Source organism: Pristiophorus japonicus, chromosome 11 (genome assembly GCF_044704955.1).
Source record: "Pristiophorus japonicus isolate sPriJap1 chromosome 11, sPriJap1.hap1, whole genome shotgun sequence".
NCBI classification, from domain to species: domain Eukaryota; kingdom Metazoa; phylum Chordata; class Chondrichthyes; family Pristiophoridae; genus Pristiophorus; species Pristiophorus japonicus.
The window spans coordinates 143,277,518-143,298,657 of NC_091987.1; the positions used below are offsets into that span (position 1 = coordinate 143,277,518).

General features: G+C 43.8%; 1 protein-coding gene across 2 annotated transcripts in view; it reads left to right on the forward strand.

Annotated features, from left to right (window-relative positions):
• Positions 1-21,140, forward strand: part of LOC139276312 (ecto-NOX disulfide-thiol exchanger 1-like) — a 246,631-nt gene that overhangs the window by 61,084 nt on the left and 164,407 nt on the right. For both annotated transcript variants that reach the window (XM_070894111.1, XM_070894112.1), the window contains exon 7: positions 5,985-6,102. In XM_070894111.1, the coding sequence (XP_070750212.1) occupies positions 5,985-6,102 (118 nt within the window). The remainder of the gene's footprint in view (positions 1-5,984; positions 6,103-21,140) is intronic.

The window sequence follows — 21,140 nt, forward strand, 5'->3', positions numbered from 1 at the left end:
ATCAATGTCCCTTTCTTTGCTTGTTCCATGTTTTATTTCAGTAAGGTGCTCTCTCAGTTAGTACTTTCAGAGGCAACTGTCCTTTGCCTTTCCCAGGTTTGGAATGTACAATCAACGAGTGGTTCATATGAATGTCCAGGAAATGTACTGATTGAACCACAACTCACTCTGCCTATTACAACTGGCCATTACTCAATAGAGTTAAGGAGATAAAGTTCTGAAGAAATTCTAAGCAGCAAATGTTAACCCCACACTTCTGTTGGAGAAATATCACCAACGATGTCTCAGCAAGATCCTACAAATCCTCTGGGAGGACAGGTGCACCAACATCAGCGTCCTCGTCCAGGCTAACATCCTCAGCATTGAAGCACTGACCACACTCGATCAGCTCCGCTGGGCAGGCCACATTGTTCGCATGCCAGACACGAGACTCCCAAAGTAAGTGCTGTACTCCCGGCTCCTTCATGGCAAACGAACCAAAGGTGGGCAGAGGAAACGTTTCAAGTACACCCTCAAAGCCTCCCTGGTAAAGTGCGACATCCCCACTAACACCTGGAAGTCCCTGGCCAAAGACTGCCCTAAGTGGAGGAAGTGCATCCGGGAGGCAGCTGAGCACCTCGAGTCTCAACGCCGAGAGCATGCAGAAATCAAGCGCAGGGCGGAAAGAGCGTGCAGCAAACCAGTCCCACCCACCCCTCCCCTCAACGACTATCTGTCCCACCTGTGACAGAGTCTGTGGTTCTCATATTGGACTGTTCAGTCACCAAAGAACTCACTTCAGGAGTGGAAGCAAGTCTTCCTCGATTCCGAGGGACTGCCTATGATGATGACTTCTGCTTCGTCTTCTATTTTCACTTCAGTAAAATAGTTTCCGAAATTAGCTTCCCAGCCTGCCTTGTTCTGTAGGGAATGTTCTCGTTAGTAGTTTTCAAATCCTTCTGCTCTCCTTTATCTCATTACTGATTCTTCAGATCTCTCATTTCCCCTTCCATTCTGTTTCAGTGTCCACTTACAGAGATCGTTTACCTCACTGCTATTTTACACCAAATCTTTGACTGTGCAGCTGGGTTTAAGCATGCCCGGAGGTTAAAAGCTATTGGACCTTGAATAACATTTATGTTGGAGGTGCATGAATTGATCAGTGCAAGCTTAAACCAGCAATGGCCTGAGGTCCACCTGTCACTTTGGCTCCTACACCTTTCACAGCTTCAACTGAAAACCTTCAACTGAATTCATTCTGCACAAATATCTGTCGGGTTAATACTGGAACATAAGGACATAAGAAGCGGTAAGTCAGTATAAACTTAACATTTCAAAACAAGTACTCATTATTGCATAGTGAGAAGATTGTGGTGAAATCGTATGCAAGTATAAGGAATGTTTACAGTTTTACTACACGTAACAAACTGGAAAGTTTCCCATAAAATTTACTATAAATTTCTGAATGCTTTATTTGTTCTATTGGCTGGCCTCACATACTATACCCTCCGTAAACTTGAGGTCATCCAAAACTCTGCTAACCGTGTCCTAACTCGCACCAAGTCCCACTCACCCATCATCATCATCATAGGCAGTCCCTCGGAATCGAGGAGGACTTGCTTCCACTCTTAAAATGAGTTCTTAGGTGACTGAACCGTCCAATACAGTTATGTATTATACAGATAGATAGATTTTTAACCAATAAGGGAATTAAGGGTTATGGGGAGCGGGTGGGTAAGTGGAGCTGAGTTCACGGCCAGATCAGCCATGATCTTGTTGAATGGCGGAGTAGGCTCGAGGGGCTAGATGGCCTACTCCTGTTCCTTATTCTTATGTATGTATCTTATAATACGAGAACCACAGACTCTGTCACAGGTAGGACAGATAGTCGTTGAGGGGAGGGGTGTCTGGGACTGGTTTGGTGCGCGCTCTTTCCTCTGCCTGCACTTGTTTTCTGCATGCTCTCGGCGGTGAGACTCAAGGTGCTCAGCGCCCTCCCGGATGCACTTCCTCCACTTAGGACGGTCTTTGGCCAGGGACTCCCAGGTGTCAGTGGGGATGTCGCACTTCATCAGGAAGGCTTTGAGGGTGTCCTTTAATGTTTCCTCTGCCCACCTTTGGCTTATTTGCCGTGAAGGAGTTCCGAGTAGAGCACTTGCTTTGGGAGTCTTGTGTCAGGCATGTGAACAATGTGGCCTGCACAGCGGAGCTGATCAAGTGTGGTCAGTGCACCAATGCTGGGGATGTTGGCCTGCCTGAGGACGCTGATGTTGGTGCGGCTGAGCTGCCAGGGGATTTGTCGGATCTTGTGGAGACATCGTTGGTGGTATCTCTCCAGTGACTTGAGGTGTCTGCTGTACATGGTCCATGTCTCTGAGCCATACAGGAGGGAGGGTATTACTACAGCCCTGTAGACCATGAGCTTGGTGGCAGTTTTGAGGGTCTGGTCTTCAAACACGCTTTTCCTCAGGCGGCCGAAGGCTGCACTGGCGCACTGGAGGCAGTGTTGGATCTGCTCTTGTTGATAAGAGGCTCCAGAGGTATGGAAAATGGTGCTCATCACCCCTGTGCTCGCTGACCTACATTGGCTCCAGATTAAGCAACACCTCGATTTAAAAATTCTCAACCTTGTTTTTAAATCACTCCATGGCCTCGCCCCTCCCTATCTCTGTAACCTCCTCCAGCCCCAAACCCCTCCAAGATGTCAGCGCTCCTCCAATTCTGGCATCTTGAGCATCCCTGATTTTAATCGCTCAACCATTGCTGGCCATGCTTTCTGTTGCCTACGCCTCAAGCTCTGGAACTCCCTGCCTAAACTGCTCTACCTCTCTTTCCTCCTTCAGTACACTCCTTAAAACATATTCTTTGACCATGCTTTTGGTCACCTGTGCTAATTTCTACTTATGTGGCTTGGTGTCAATTTTTTTAATCTCATAATACTCCTGTGAAATACCTTGGGACGTTTCACTACATTAAAGATTTAGATAGGTTAAGCGAATGGGCTAAGGTTTGGCAGATGGAATACAATGTTTGAAAATGTGAGGTCATCCACCTTGGAAAAAAAACAGTAAAAGGGAATATTATTTGAATGGGGAGAAATTACAACATGCTGCGGTGCAGAGGGACCTGGGGGTCCTTGTGCATGAATCCCAAAAAGTTGGTTTGCAGGTGCAGCAGGTAATCAGGAAGGCGAATGGAATGTTGGCCTTCATTGCGAGAGGGATGGAGTACAAAAGCAGGGAGGTCCTGCTGCAACTGTACAGGGTATTGGTGAGGCCGCACCTGGAGTACTGCGTGCAGTTTTGGTCACCTTACTTAAGGAAGGATATACTAGCTTTGGAGGGGGTATGGAGATGATTCACTAGGCTGATACTGGAGATGAGGGGGTTACCTTATGATGATAGATTGAGTAGACTGGGTCTTTACTCGTTGGAGTTCAGAAAGATGAGGGGTGATCTTATGGAAACATTTAAAATAATGAAAGGGATAGACAAGCTAGAGGCAGAGAGGTTGTTTCCACTGGTCGGGGAGACTAGAACTAGGGGGCACAGCCTCAAAATACGGGGGAGCCAATTTAAAACCGAATTGAGAAGGAATTTCTTCTCCCAGAGGGTTGTGAATCTGTGGAATTCTCTGCCCAAGGAAGCAGTTGAGGCTAACTCATTGAATGTATTCAAATCACAGATAGATAGATTTTTAACCAATAAGGGAATTAAGGGTTATGGGGAGCGGGCGGGTAAGTGGAGCTGAGTCCACGGCCAAATCAGCCATGATCTTGTTGAATGGCGGAGCAGGCTCGAGGGGCTAGATGGCCTACTCCTGGTTCTAATTCTTATGTTCTTATGTTCTTATATATTTTAATACAACTTGTTGTTGTTCGATAGCTGATGAAGTGGAGGCACCACTTCTGCTGACTCCTGACATCTAACCTCGATCTGACCTTATACACATTGTGACCTCTGATCCTCCCTAATCTATTTAATTGGAACAAACTGTTAATTGGAACAGAATCTATTCCCTTCATCATTTCTAAACCTCAATCAGATCATCCCTAAGTCTTCGCTTCTCTATAGTGTAGAGTCCCAGCTCTTTTAGCATATCTTGATAACTAAGGGCCCGAACTTGGTGAAAGCCAAGGCCTGCCCAAGTGCCACCCAAAAGACCACCGAGAGACCAGGCGGTACTTTGCCAGGAAGATTCCTCTAAAAGTTATGGCAGTACCGGCCGGTGGCAAAATAACAACTTACGCCGTCAATCTGGGCAGCAGAGGGCGGTAGCTCCCAATCTCGCGGCAAATGCGATCGTCGCCAAAGTGCCGGCCAGGATTGAGTCTGACCCAGGGAGAGGGGAATACTTAAAAATAAAAATTTTCACGAAAAATTTAAAAAAAAACACTGGAACACCTTCAGAGGAACCCCATACTCATAAATCGCTAAAAAAAAATTAAGACGTTCACTAATCTTTTTTTGCTGGTCTTCATACTTACCGTTGGGGTTAGACCTGCCTTCACTCAGTGGCCTTGCTGTCGCCGACTTCTGCCCGCACCAATATGGCAGCTCGGCGGGCCGGCGGTCACTTACGCGACTTGCTCGCCAGCGGGCGATTCCCAGCGGCACTCCCCTCCCGACGGCGGGAGACCAAGAGGAATCTGTCACCGTGGAGAGACCACCCAAAAAAGTCGGCGGCAGTCGGTGGTGAGGACATCAAGTTCGGGCCCTAAGATGCTTTAAATGGGAATTATTCCCATGGCCCTCCTCTGAACCTTTCCAAAGCTTTGCATTTGTCATTGCATTTACGAGATACCAATTTACTCATCCATATGTTCATTGTAAATGTAATGTCTGTTATACCGCAAAGGTTTGTTTTTGTTTAATTATTGTTAACGGTATGTATACCTCATTAAAGCAGTAATGAAGGTAAGTGACACAATACCATGGTAGAGGCTGACCCTGATCTGAGGTCCTTGTTCCTGATCTCTGACAATAGCTTGCATTGACAAAATGATTCTTGTCTGAGGGTTAAGTTGTGGAGCAAGTAGTGGTAAGTTCACACTGTAGTCTGAAGGGCCAGACGGTTCCATCAAATCTGGAACTGGCCGGTTAAGTCTTGCTAAAAAAATAACTCATTTCAAAAAGCTGAATTAAACCAAAGTCATCAAGCTCTCAGAAAGTTTGTTTAAAAGTGTCAACTCCTGGGAATCCTCCTCGCTCTCCATCACCTTAATATCAACACACAGCTCCTCCCCACTCTAGATCACCTGTAATATCAACACACAGCCCTTCCTCACTCTAGATCACCTGTAACATCAACACACAGCCCCTCCCCGCTCTCCATCACCTGTAATATCAACACACAACCCCTCCCCACTCTCCATCACCTGTAATATCAACACACAGCCCCTCCCTGCTCTCCATCACCTGTAATATCAACACACAGCCCCTCCCGCTCTCCATCACCTGTAATATCAACACACAACCCCTCCCCACTCTCCATCACCTGTACTATCAACACACAGCCCCTCCCCACTCTCCATCACCTGTAATATCAACACACAGCCCCTCCCCACTCTCCATCACCTGTAACATCAACACACAGCTCCTCCCCACTCTCCATCACCTGTAATATCAACACACAGCCCGTTCCGTCTCTCCATCATCTGGAATATCAACACACAGCCCCTCCCCGCTCTAGATCACCTGCAATATCAACACACAGCCCCTCCCCGCTCTCCATCACCTGTTATATCAAACACACAGACCTTCCCCGCTCTCCATCACGTGTAATATCAACACATAGCCCCTCCCCACTCTCCATCACGTGTAATATCAACACATAGCCCCCCAATGCTCTAGATCACCTGTAACGTCGAAGCTCTATTTTCACAGGTAACCGGCATTGTACCCAACCTAATATGGGAAATGTTTTATCTGAACTAACTATTTTTTGATGACTTATCATTCATGCCTGAATTCCTCGCAATAAAGTATTTCTCTCTTCAATAACAGGAAATCAGGAATGTGCATTGTGAAGAGCTGTTGGGAATTCGCCGTGAAGAGGAAATGGAAATGTCTGATGATGACGAAGACGAAAGCCCATCGAAACGACCCAGAGTGGACGAGTCAGGTAAGGCTTTTCCAGCTATTTCCAGTAATCGGTCAGTAAGCTTCATATCTCATTGGGAACAGCTTAAAACTATCACATTGAAAAGTAGCCAAATTTACTTGAGGTATTGGCCCTTTGTGTGTTGTTAGTTGTTTAAGTGGAGATTAAATAATTAACCTCTACACACTCTGTTAGGAATCAAACACAAGTAGGTTTATTTTACTTACAAGGGAGAAACAGGCCCGTAAGTCAGTCCCTACTGAACCCATTCTCACCAAACAAAGAACATACAGGGTTTTTATACAGTTACTCGGCCTATAATGGCCGGACATTCAATACATGAGACATACATTGATTTGAATGGACACAGCCCCTTGTCACTCAGGGCGAAGATGATTTCTATCCCCCCTATTCCTGGTACCTTTCTCCCCACTGTGTCTAAGGGTGTTTATCCAACTTTGGAATGTTATCTTATCACCCTGTGCCTGGCCCTGCTTTGACCTTTGCTCGTACTGGGTACCGTTTGGCTGATGTGTCGGTTTGAAACATACCATCCCTGTGTTATCTCTTGTGTTAGGACAGGAGGGAGCTGATGAGACCTTGAGGCATAGTGCAGATGTACCTTCTTGTTTCTCCGGGCTTAGTTTGCAAAGGCTGCTTCTACATACTGCACGTACACACATTAACCCTTTATTCCATGTCTGATATGTCCAGTGTGACCCGTTGTCCCACTTCAGTTGGTATGATTGGACTAGGATGAGGATGAGTGTGAGGGATGGCGAGTGAGATGGGGAAGTGATAATGTAGATAGAGAGGGATGGCTGGAGGTGCAGGGTCAGTTGGTGTGAGTAAGGATGTGCAGGAGTAGGGTAGGGAAGGCAGAGTGATGGGGATGTGATGAGTGGCACAGCAGGATGAGGTTGAGTGTGGCGTTGCTGTAACGTTTTGAGATCTACTGAGATCATTGAAATGTTTGTGCCACTGCAGCCAATGTGCAACCAGGCTGCGTTGATCTCCTGGGGAGGTCTCTTCCACCCATTGGAAGGGAAGAGAACCTCTCTGCATGTTATGATTCCCTCCATAAGCATATGGAGAGAGTGATGGGAGAGCCTGGGTGCAGCCGTGCCTCTCTGTGCGGTGTTTGCAGCACCTCAATACTTCAGAACACTGACAGCACAACTGTCAAAATCAATGTGGACATGGTCCCTTTAAGAAAACTGGCTGGTGACGTGTCATCAAATGACATCAGGAGACCCACTTCCTTCAACTGTCCCGGGAAACGCACTGGGCGGGCTTAACAAATTCAATCAACGAAAAATCATTTCTACATAGCGGGCTGAAGCCAGCAGCGAGGTCGGGACCCGCCCCCTACTCCGGCCGCACTGAACCCACCGAGGTAGGCGAAACCGCGGCCATAGTTACTGAACACAGGCCTTGAATATCCTTCGGCCATGATGCCGGCGGTTACACCGGGAAAGTGCCCTCCTGCGCTGACTGTGCCAGAGTTCTAAGGTCAAAGGTGGGGCACTCATTAGCTTGGGACATCTCTGGTGTTCGCCTGACCCATACCAACAGAAACTCCCACTTTATTCTGTTTTTTGGGGTACGGGAGGTTGCCCAAACTCTGCCCCCCCCCCCCCACCAGTGCTGACCCCCTCCCCCCCCCACCACCACTGCTGATTCCCCCCTCCCTACCCCCTGCCACCAGTGCCGAACCCCCCCCGCCCCAACACCCCCCTACCAGTGCTGATCCCCCCCCCACACCCCATACCAGTGCTGATCCCCCCTCCCCGTCAAGTGCTGACAATGTTCCTATCAGCCCCCTGAGCAAGGCGGCCAATCTGCGTTACTTTGAGAAAAGAATGTTTGAGGGTCCAGGCCACTTGCCGAGCCTTGACCCTGCCGGTGGGTCCCACATACACCCTCGTGCCCCCAATCAGTCAGTGTCCCGGGAGCCAGGCCCCGCCTGAGGTGCATGAGTGAGAACTCCTGACCGAGGGGAGTCACTCTCCTTGCACCCCCTCCCCTACCCACCCGCCCCCCCCCCTCCCCCCTCTGCTGGTCAGTCACCATGTGACTGTGCAATGGAAGCTTCACCATCTACAGGGTGCTGGAGAAACTCCTGGCCTGGCGGAGACCCAGAATAACCGGTTATAAGCGGCCAGGAGTGGAATGCCCTATTTGTGTTCGTCTGTTCCTGGAATGCTCAGGACTGTGTTCTTTAGTGGTGATATTAGTACATTATTCTAGATTGAAAGAATGACTAGGTAAGTACTAATGGTATTGGTTTGCTGCTTACAGCATCTGTATAAACAGCTGTGGACTCGCTCAAACTCGATCATTTGCTGCCCTTGTACAACACAAACTAAGCAACCCCTCACTATCTGCAGCATGCCAGGAAGACAGACCATAATATTCTGAGAAATCAGTGACAAATGAAACAAGGAGACTTTGATACCTTGTGATAGTTATTGATTCCCTTTGCTCATTCTCCTGCAGTGCTTGAGACTTTGACGCCAGAATGTGATGTGTTTAAAATGTGACTGGTTCCTCAATGTAATCATGTTGGAAAATGCTCAGGCCTCATTCAAGTGAACAAGTCATTTTATATTCTTGTAATGTCTAGAACTATTAGAATTTATTACTTTACAAGATATGAGATGCGCAGCCTCGTGGGAAACATTAACTTCTTGTTATCGGGCGGAATCACTCTATAATTATTGACTGCTGTTGCATTCCTGTGCACTGTTTTGAAAATAATGTCTAAAGCCCTGTTCCATTTTCTTTGAGTTTTCTTCTGTTTTGTCCTCTCCGAGTAAACTGTATATTAAATTGTCTTCTCCATTTTGCATCCTTCGCACACTGCAGGAGCCTGCGCCTTGCCCTATTGGTCCGAGGGAGTCACATGCTCAACACTGCATGAGGTGATGTCATAAGCGTGACTGTTGCCCTGTGATTGGCTGTTCCTGCCATCTATAAAAGGGAAGCAGCATGGCCTCCACTAACTGTGACCTCAGCCATTGCCTGATGTCCTTTTGAATGACCTCAGCACTACACAACACATCCCATGGACTCTCCAGCTTAGCTTCTCATTGTGCCACGACAAGGGGACATAACCTTAAAATCAGAGCCAAGCCGTTCAGGACAGAAGTTGGAAAGTCTGCTTCACGCAAAGGGTGGTAGACGTGTGGAACTCTCCCACAAAAAGCAGTAGATGTCGGCTCAATTAATCATTGTAAATCTATCTGCCAGCGATATTCTGATATTCCAATGTGTCTGATATTCCTTTCCATTGAAATCGGCGCTCTCAGAGAAGGTAAATGTCACCCTCCTCGTTACAGAGGCTTCCCCTTTCCTGAAATGTAAAACTTCAGAATGCTCCTGCGGTGTTTGGAGAATGAAGAAGAAAGATAAATTATCTACCGTGATAAGATGTTCTTCATTCTTCAAACAGAAGCATTTTCTACACACGTGCTGCTTCCCAGCAGGCTCTGAGTCTCGTTGTACCACTCAGTTGGATTACTATAGAATACAAGAGCAGGGAGATCATGCTTGAACTGTATAAAACACTGGTTAGGCCACAGCCAGGGTATGGCGTGCAGTTCTGGTCACCACATTACAGGAAAGATGTGATTGCACTAGAGAGGGTACAGAGGAGATTTACAAGGATGCTGCTTGGAGTGGAGAATTTTAGCTATGAGGAAAGATTGGATAGGCTGGGTTTGTTTTCTTTGGAACACAGGAGGCTGAGGGGAGACCTATATGAGGTGCATAAAATTATGAGGGGCCTAGATAGAGTGGATAGTAAGGACCTATTTCCCTTAGCAGAGGGGCAGTAACCAGGGGGCATAGATTTAAAGTAATTGGTCGGAGGTAGAGAGGGGCTTTGAGGAGGACTGTTTCCATCCAGAGGGTGGTGGGGGTCTGGAACTCACCGCCTGAAAGGTTGGTAGAGGCAGAAACCCCCATCACATTTAAAAAGTACTTGGATGTGCTTTTGAAGTGCTGTAACCTACAAGGCTACAGACCAAGAGCTGTAAAGTGGGATTAGGCTGGATAGCTCTTTGTCATCTAGCACGGATACGATGGGCCGAATGGCCTCCTTCTGTGCTGTAAATTCCTCTGATTCTCTACGCTAGTTCAATCAGATACGCTACCCGCCTTTCACAGAGGGCAAGGACAACCAGTCACGCCAACAGTCACACTACGGCATCACCGCCTCCAGTGTCGAGCAGGTGACTTCCCAGGACTAATAGGACAACAGGCAGAGTGCTGTGGTGTATGGAGAATGTATCCACTCAAAATAAGGAAGGGGGTCCTACCAAGGTAGGTGATCTATCATTGCATTAACGGTATTGCTGGGTCATTACCGATATTTCAGACCTATTGTGTTAAATGTAACGTATTGTGTAGTGCTGAGGTCATTCAAAAGGACATCAGGCAATGGGAGACACATTGGCTGAGGCCTTGACAATGCAACAAAATCTTCCTGTTCATTCTATATAGACTCTTTGTAAGTTGGATGTGTAATTGCGCCGAGCAGACACAAGAAAAGCAGTTATGAAGGGGGTTTCTGCACAAGGGGATACACTTGATAATCTACAATGTGCACCAGATTGTCGGATTGAAGAGATTAACTGCAGACGTGCTGCAGTCAACTGTACCACAATAACACACGGATATTACTGAAAGCTCCTATCAACCACTTCACAACAAAGAAAAGCTTTCATTTTACTCACAGTTGAAGTTGCTTAACCAGCTGATTATAGCCATTCCTTATATGAAATCTACAGTCAGTGTGTGCATTAAATCTACAGTCATTCAGTGTATCAAATCTACAGTCCGTGTGTGTATTAAATCTACAGTCCGTGTGTGTATTAAATCTACAGTCAGTCGGTGTATTAAATCTACAGTAAGTGTGTGTATTAAATCTACAGTCAGTCCGTGTATTAAATCTACAGTCAGTGTGTGTATTAAATCTACAGTCAGTCTGTATATTAAATCTACAGTCAGTGTGTGTATTAAATCTACAGTCAATCCGTGTATTAAATCTACAGTCAGTGTGTGTATTAAATCTACAGTCAGTCGTATATTAAATCTACAGTCAGTGTGTGCACTAAATCTAGTCAGTGTGTGTATTAAATCTACAGTCAGTCCGTGTATTAAATCTACAGTTAATGTGTATATTAAATCTACAGTCAGTCGGTGTATTAAATCTACAGTCAGTCCGTGTATTCAATCTACAGTCAGTCCGTGTATTAAATCTACAGTAAGTGTGTGTATTAAATCTACAGTCAGTGTGTGTATTAAATCTACAGTCAGTCTGTGTATTAAATCTACAGTCAGTCTGTATATTAAATCTACAGTCAGTGTGTGTATTAAATCTACAGTCAGTCTGTATATTAAATCTACAGTCAGTGTGTGTATTAAATCTACAGTCAGTCCGTGTATTAAATCTACAGTTAATGTGTGTATTAAATCTACAGTCAGTTGGTGTATTAAATCTACGTCAGCGTGTGTATTAAATCTACAATCAGTCCGTGTATTAAGTCTACAGTCAGTCCGTGTATTAAGTTTACAGTCAGTCCGTGTATTAAATCTACAGTCAGTGTGTGTATTAAGTCTACAGTCAGTCCGTGTATTAAATCTACAGTCAGTGTGTGTATTAAATCTACAGTCAGTCCGTGCATTAAGTCTACAGTCAGTCCATGTATTAAATCTACAGTCAGTCCGTGAATTAAATCTACAGTCAGTGTGTGTATTAAATCTACAGTCAGTGTGTGTATTAACTCTACAGTCAGTCCATGTATTAAATCTACAGTCCGCGTGTGTATTAAATCTACAGTCAGTGTGTGTATTAAATCTACAGTCAGTCCGTGTATTGAATCTACAGTCAGTGTGTGTATTAAATCTACAGTCAGTGTGTTTATTAAATCTACAGTCAGTGTGTATATTAAATCTACAGTCAGTCCATGTATTAAATCTACATTCAGTCCGTGTATTAAATCTACAGTCGGTGTGTGTATTCAATTTACAGTCAGTGTGCGTATTAAATCTACAGTCAGTGTGTGTACTAAATTTACAGTCAGTGTGTGTATTAAATCTTCAGTCATTGTGTGTATTAAATCTACAGTCAGTGTGTGTATTAAATCTACAGTCAGTGAGTGTATTAAATCTACAGTCAGTCCATGTATTAAATCTACAGTCAGTGTGTGTATTAAATCTACAGTCAGTGTATGCATTTAATCTACAGTCAGTCCGTGTATTAAATCTGCACTCAGTGTGTGTGTTTAATTTACAGTCAGTCCGTGTATTAAATCTACATTCAGTCCGTGTATTAAATCTACAGTCGGTGTGTGTATTAAATTTACAGTCAGTGTGTGTATTAAATCTACAGTCAGTGAGTGTATTAAATCTACAGTCAGTCCATGTATTAAATCTACAGTCAGACCATGTATTAAATCTACAATCAGTGTGTGTAGTAAATCTACAGTCAGTGTGTGTATTAAATCTACAGTCAGTCCGTGTATTAAGTCTACAGTCAGTGTATGCATTTAATCTACAGTCAGTCCGTGTATTAAATTTGCACTCAGTGTGTGTGTTGAATTTACAGTCAGTGTGTGTATTAAATCTACAGTCAGTCCGTGTATTAAATCTACACTCGGTCCGTAAATTAAATCTACAGTCAGTGTGTGTATTAAATCTAGAGTCAGTCCGTATATTAAATCTACAGTCAGTCCGTGTCTTAAATCTACAGTCAGTCGTATATTAAATCTACAGTCAGCATGTGCACTAAATCTAGTCAGTGTGTGTATTAAATCTACAGTCAGTGTGTGTATTAAATCTACAATCAGTCCGTGTATTAAGTCTACAGTCAGTCCGTGTATTAAGTCTGCAGTCAGTCCGTGAATTAAATCTACAGTCAGTGTGTGTATTAAATCTACAGTCAGACCGTGTATTGAATCTACAGTCAGTCCGTGAATTAAATCTACAGTCAGTGTGTGTATTATATCTACAGTCAGTGTGTTTATTAAATCTACAGTCAGTGTGTATATTAAATCTACAGTCAGTCCGTGTATTAAATCTACATTCAGTCCGTGTATTAAATCTACAGTCGGTGTGTGTATTCAATTTACAGTCAGTGTGCGTATTAAATCTACAGTCAGTGTGTGTACTAAATTTACAATCAGTCCGTGTATTAAGTCTACAGTCAGTCCGTGTATTAAGTCTACAGTCAGTCCGTGAATTAAATCTACAGTCAGTGTGTGTATTAAATCTACAGTCAGTGTGTATATTAAATCTACAGTCAGTCCATGTATTAAATCTACAATCAGTGTGTGTATTAACTCTACAGTCAGTCCGTGTATTAAATCTACAGTCCGCGTGTGCATTAAATCTACAGTCAGTGTGTGTATTAAATCTACAGTCAGTGTGTGTATTGAATCTACAGTGAGTGTATTAAATCTACAGTCAGTACAGGTATTAAATCTACAGTCAGTGTGTGTATTAAATCTACAGTCAGTCCGTGTATTAAATCTACAATCAGTGTGTGTATTAAATCTACAGTCAGTGTATGCATTTAATCTACAGTCAGTGCGTGTATTAAATCTGCACTCCGTGTGTGTGTTGAATTTACAGTCAGTGTGTGTAATAAATCTACAGTCAGTCCGTGTATTAAATCTACAGTCAGTCCATGTATTAAATCTACAGGTAGTGTGTGTATTAAATCTACAGTCAGTCCGTATATTAAATCTACAGTCAGTCCGTATATTAAATCTACAGTCAGTCCGTGTATTAAATCTACAGTCGGTGTGTATATTAAATTTACAGTCAGTGTGTGTATTAAATCTACAGTCATTGTGTGTATTAAATCTACAGTCAGTGAGTGTATTAAATCTACAGTCAGTCCATGTATTAAATCTACAGTCAGTCCATGTATTAAATCTACAGTCAGTGTGTGTATTAAATCTACAGTCAGTCCGTGTATTAAATCTACAATCAGTGTGTGTAGTAAATCTACAGTCAGTGTGTGTATTAAATCTACAGTCAGTGTGTGTATTAGATTTACAGTCAGTCGTGTATTAAATCTACAGTCAGTCCGTGTATTAAATCTACTGTCAATCTGTGTATTAAATCTACAGCCAGTCTGTGTATTAAGTCTACAGTCAGTGTATACATTTAATCTACAGTCAGTCCGTGTATTAATTCTGCACTCAGTGTGTGTGTTGAATTTACAGTCAGTGTGTGTATTAAATCTACAGTCAGTCCGTGTATTAAATATACAGTCAGTCCGTGTATTAAATCTACAGTCAGTGTGTGTATTAAATCTACACTCAGTCCGTATATTAAATCTACAGTCAGTGTGTGTATTAAATCTACAGTCAGTCCGTATATTAAATCTACAGTCAGTCTGTGTATTAAATCTACAGTCAGTCGTATATTAAATCTACAGTCAGCATGTGTATTAAATCTACAGTCAGCGTGTGCACTAAATTTAGTCAGTGTGTGTATTAAATCTACAGTCAGTGTTTGTATTAAATCTAGATTCAGACTGTGTATTAAATCTACAGTCAGTGTGTGTATTAAATCTTAAGTATGCCTGTATAATACATCTACAGGCTGTCCCTGTATTAAATCTACAATCAGTCCGTGTATTAAATCTACAGTCGGTCCATGTATTAAATCTACTGTCAGTCCGTGTATTAAATCTACAGTCAGTCCGTGTATTAAATCTACTGTCAGTCCGTGTATTAAATCTACAGTCGGTCCGTGTATTAAATCTACAGTCAGTCCGTGTATTAAATCTACTGTCAGTCAGTTTATTACATCTACAGTCAGTCCGTGTATTAAATCTACTGTCAGTCCATTTATTACATCTACAGGCTGTCTCTATATTAAATCTACAGTCGGTCCGTGTATTAAATCTACAGTCGGTGTGTTTATTAAATCTAGAGTTATCAATTGCACAAGCAGTTGCTCGCTGTGTTGGATTGCCACACTTTCAATTTGTGTGATGTCCTTGCGCAAAAACTGTCGGGCAGTAATAGTAGAGGATTTCAACTCCCCTAATATTAACTGGGATAGAATTAGTGTGAAAGATATGGAGGGAGCAGAATTCTTAAAAAGCACTCGGGAAAATTTTTTTAGCCAGTACGTAGCAAGTCCAACAAGGAAAGTGGCAGTTCTGGACTTAGTTTTAGGGTATGAAGCTGGGCAGGTGGAAGGGGTATCAGTGGGAGAGTATGTTGGTAGTAGTGATCATAATTTGGTTACATTTAGGATAGTTATGGAAAAGAACAAAGATAGACCAGGAATAAAAGTTCTTAATTGGGGAAAAGCTAATTTTACTAAACTGTGATATGATTTAGCCAAAGTGGACTGGAAACAGCTACTTGAAGGTAAATCAGTGTCAGAGCAGTGGGAGGCATTCAAGGAGGAGATAGTGAGGGTTCAGAGCAAGTATGTTCCTTTAAAGAAAAAGGGTGGGACTAACAAATCTAGAGTCCCCTGGATACAGGGTAGGATAAAGAAAAAAAGGGAGGCTTATGACAGATACTGAGGGCTCATTACTGCAGAAACCCTAGAGTAGTGTAGAAAGTGCTGGGATGAAATTAAAAAGGAAATTAGGAAGGCAAGGAGAGAGCATGAAAAAATATTGGCAAGTAAAATCAAGGAAAACCCAAATATGTGTTCTAAATACATTAAGAACAAGAGGATAACTAAAGAAACAGTAGGGCCTATTCGGGACATGAAGGTGATCTGTGTGTGGAGACGGAAGACGTGGGTATGATTCTTCATGATTCTTTGCATCTGTTTTCACAAAAGAGAGGGACAATGCAGACATTTCAATCAGGAGGAGGAGTGTGAAATATTAGATGAAATAAACATAGTGAGAGAGGAAGTATTAAGGGGTTTACCATCTTTGAAAGTGGATAAATCCTCAGGCCCGGATGAAATGTATCCCAGGCTGTTAAGAGAAGCAAGCGAGGAAATAGCAGTGGCTCTGACCATCATTTTCCAATCTACTCTGGCTACAGGTTTGGTGCCAGGAGACTGGAGGAATGCTAACGTTGTACTGTTGTTTAAAAAGGAAGAAAGGGACAGACCGAGTCATTGCAGGCCAGTCAGCCTAACCTCGGCGGTGGGAAATTATTGGAAAAAATTCTAAGGGACAGGATAAATCTTCATGTAGAAAGTATTTGTTAAGGGAAGTTCATGTCTGACTAACTTGACTGAATGTTTTGAAGAGGTAACAAGGAGGGTCAATGAGGGTAGTGCGTTTGATGTAGTCTATATAGATTTTAGCAAGGCTTTTGATAAGGTCCCACATGGCAGACTGGTAATGAAAGTAAAAGCCCATGGGACCCAAGGCAAAGTGGCAAGTTGGATCCAAAATTGGCTCAGGGGCAGGAAGCCAAAGGTAATGGTCGATGGGTGTTTTTGTGACTTGAAGGCTGTTTCCAGTGGGTTTCCACAGGGCTTAATACCAAGTCCCTTGCTTTTTGTGGTACATATCAATGATTTGGATTTGAATGTAGGGGGCATGATTAAGTAGTTTGCAGATGATACAAAAATTGGCCATGTGTTTGATAATGAAATAGAAAGTTGTAGACTACAGGAAGATATCAATGGACTGGTCAGGTGGGCAGAACAGTGGCAAATGGAATTCAATCCGGAGAAGTGTGAGGTAATGCATTTGGGGAGGGCTAACAAGGCAAGGAAATACACATTAAATGGTAGGATGCTGAATAGTGTAGCGGAACAGAGGGACCTTGGCGTGCATGTCCACAGATCACAGACAGGTAGATAAGGAGGTTAAGAAGGCATACGAGGTACCTTCCTTTATTAACTGAGGCAGGGAATAGAAGAGCAGGGAGGTGATGCTTGAACTGTATAAAACACTAGTTAGACCACAGCTAGAGTATTCGTGCAGTTCTGGTCACCACATTACAGGAAAGATGTGATTGCACTAGTGAGGGCACAGAGGAGATTTACAAGGATGCTGCCTGGACTGGAGAATTTTAGTTATGAGGAAAGATTGGATAGGCTGGGGTTGTTTTCTTAAGCACAGAGGAGGATGAGTGGAGATTTAATTGAGGTGTATAAACTTATGAGGGGCCTGGATAGAGTGAATAGGAAGGACCTGTTCCCCTTAGCAGAGGAGTCAAGAACCAGGGACCATAGGTTTAAAGTAAGTGGTAGGAGGTTTGATGGGGATTTGAGGAGAATGTATTCACCCAGAGCATGGGTGAGGTAGGGCAGGGGGCGGTCTGGAACTCACTGCCTGAATGGGTAGCTGAGGCAGAAATCTTCATAGCATTTAAAAATTACTTGGATGTGCATTTGAAGTGCCGTAACCCACAGGGCTGCAGACCATGAGCTGGAAAGTGGGAATAGGCTGGATAGTTCTTTGTCGGTCAGCAAGGACACGATGGGCGGAATGGCCTCCTGTGCTGTAAATTTCTATGATGATTCTAAGATTCTATGGCATCAACATTCTGCAGTTGTCCATGGAGTGTGTGGTCAGTTCTGAACAAGCTGCAGTCAGTTCAGAAGCCCATGGTACCAACACTTGTGGCTTTGGTCGAAGATTTACATCGGTCCCCTCTCTGCCTGCAGCGGGACATTCGGCCAACTTCAGCGTCGGTAAAAGTGACATAATGCTGGGCAAGAGGAATGTAGCCTTGGGTCGGTAAGTGGACTCAGCCTGATGTTAAACCCTCCCACACATCATTCCCGCTGGGCACGAAGGGGTTAAAATCGACCCCATTGACTAGTCATTCATCTAATGATTGTCTGCACTTACTGACGTAGAATAGGGAATACCCTTGTAAAGTTAGCCCTTGCATGTGGAAAATATCTTTAATTTGCTGCATTGCTGAATATCACATATTTGTCAAAACGTTACCGTTTAGTTTACATTTGGACACCATTTCATTCTATATGTAACATGTAAAACTAAAGTATGTGGAACATGGACTGTATAGGCACTGCAGTCACCTCTCATGACATGAGTTACAGCAGAGTAAAGTCTGTCTCCAGCTCCTCTGTCAGATTGTTATTCTCTCGCCCAGAGAGCTTGATCCAGAAGAACTATCTTGTTAGCTCCTGCATTAATAATCCACCCATCTCTCTGTGGGCAGTGTGTTCTACCTTGGCAACATCTTCTGATGCATTTAGCCATTCTCTGCAGGCTGAATGCTCTTCAAGCCCTCTGCATCGGGCTGTTGAGATCCCGTTACTGACAACATGACAAGCAGCCTGTGTACGTCTGGGCGGCTCTGCTTGGTGTGGGATGGTGTGGGCCCATCGATCTGTACTTAATGCTGCGTTTTCTATTTATAAATCAGCGTGTATCTATTGTGCTGCTAAAAATAAATGGAGACAACACTGCTCTTAATCGTTCAGCGGCACAAACCTGCACGTAAGCTGAAACAAGCTGTCTTCAAGATTTCTCTTTGCTCTCCGAATGCAAATTTTTCTGTCACATTGGCCCTCAGTTTACTTCCAAAATACCGGCGAGATTAATGCCGTTATTAATGTGTAAATCGATCAGCAACTTGTAGCGAGCTGTGAGTTGTGAATCGCCACAAGTTGCTGGACGATCTGCGCCGCTCCACCGTTGGCCTCGCAGAAAAGGCAGCTCACCCTCAACCTCCCAGTGAGTTTCATGAAGTTGCTGCATTTGTGCATTAATTACCCATGAAACTCACCACAGAAAGTTAGGGCTGGTACTTAACAGCGTAAGTATCTTTTTAAAGAGATTTATGTTCCTGCAATTTCACTCAACCTCTCCGGCTCAGAAAGGGAACAACTGAAACTGTGGAGTCTCACTCATGCAGGTAGTAAGTTGTTCTTAGAGATTTTTTAATGTAATTTTTAAAAAATGTTCCTTTTTGTCTTTTTTTTCCTGCTCTTAATCCAAACTTTCTTTCCCTCTATCTCTCTTTCTGTTCCTGATTTGTCTTGAATTCACCCTTTTTTGTTCTCCATCATTCCTGTTTCTTTCTCAATCCTTAAATCTCACTATTTAAGACGACACACTGGTGGTCCCATTGTTCAATGAGGTCCCAGATGCCCCATTGCTCTTGTCACACCGGTATCAGCTCACACTTCCAGCAACTTACAGTTTTTCGAGCTGAAGGTGAGGGAAAAAATCTAACTGGCCACAGTGCGACAAGACTCTGGGCAAGAATGTGTGAATCATGGTGTATTTAATTCAGCAAATGACTCCCCTTCAATGACATTCACAATCTAGCCTGCCCAACCAAAAGCATGGTCCTTAGTGCCATTTGGAGCTGACTGACTTGGCATCTACCAGAGGTTTTAAGCCCTGATTCCAACCTCCTTCCCAACTGTTCGCTCAGGCTGGTATACAACTGCTCAAGATCGGTTACAAATCCCACATCTACCCCGGCCATAAGACCACAATTGGTGCCTATGTGACATTGCCTGCTCCCTCCCGATCTCACTGAAACCCCCACCTAGGATGGTGCCACCCAAAAACTTGATGTTTGCCACACCTGTCTCCAATATGGGATCCCACACAAAGCCTCACTTAACAGTTATCCAGGTCCTCGTCAATCTACACTGCCTCCACACATCAACTTCAAATATCTCCCCAGTGTCACTCCACCCAACCTCTGCAATCCACCCATCATCCAACTTCCACCCTTCCAACTTTGATCGACCACATGTCCCTTCCTTCCGCCCCACCATCAGTGGAACAACCTTCAGCTACCATGTCCCCAACACTTCGGAACACTGTCCCTAAACCCCTCCATCTCTCCACCTTCCAAAGTCTGTTCAATCCCATCTTTGCTCAGCTCCTACCTCTTGTGTGCTGCCCTCCGATCTCCTGTGAAGCACCTTGGAGCATTATTTAATTTAAGAGTATTGGTGGTGGTTGTGGATAACACTGAGGATGGTGAGTGGGTTAAATCTGCAGATACAAGAAGGCAGGTGTTTATTCCAGACAATGAGAGCTCTACATATATAGAATGGAGAAAAAGGTATCGGTTTACTGCATTGGTAAAGGGGTTATACATTTGTACAAATATAACAATTGTTTATAGTTTAATCTGGGATTTAATGACAGGGCATTATCCTGTAACTGAGAAAATTATTATTAATTTAATGTTATTCGCGACAGTGAAACCCTTGGATGCTTACTAATGTTTCTGTGAAGATCCACTTTCTCGAACAGACCTGTTCACTCGAGTACGTAACACAGTTGTTCATTTGTAACTTGATTCTTGATGTCATCTTTAGTTCCAGTCTCTTTAAATTCCCATACAAATGTATTAACCCATTTCTGAATCGAGCTCCCAAATGCAAAAGCATTTTTGGCACCCAAATCAAAACATGAAGTACACAATTATTTAGCACTTTCCAAGAATAATAGAAAAAAGTGCTTCTGTTCTGCAGAAATCTCTCTAACTGTCTGCATTTGTAATCTGCGAGCTCCTGTTTTGAAGATGCGATCGCCTTGTGTTCATGGTACTGGACTAGCAACCCATGGCAAGTGGCAGAATTCAATTCAATAAACCTGCTAATTTGTGGACTGGCAACAGGAAATGAAGCTGCCAGATTGTTGTAAAAACCCATCTGGTTCATTAATGTCCTTCAGTGAAGGGAACCTGCTGCCCCTCCCCAGTCGGCCTACACAGGAGTCCATCCCACCCTACGTGGCTGACTCTCAGTGCCCTCAGGACAACTAGGGATAGACAATAGATATGGCCATACCAACACCCAAAGAGCAAATGAAAGGGCATGGTGCACAGCATTGGAAGACTCACCTCCACCACTGAGCAGGAAGACACAATGCTGACTCCCCATGCTCCTCAGGTCCTGACCTGAGCAAGGTCAGACAAGGGTGCACTGATTCATTTTATCCATTATTACAACATAATACATCATTATCACTCTTATCCTGCCCAGGCGTTCTTTAACAAAAGCCTTTTTATTAACCCCCTCTGTGGGGAGTCAGCATTGTGTCTTTCTGTTCAATGGTGGAGGTGAGTCTTCCAATGCTGTGCACCATGCCCTTTCATTTGCTC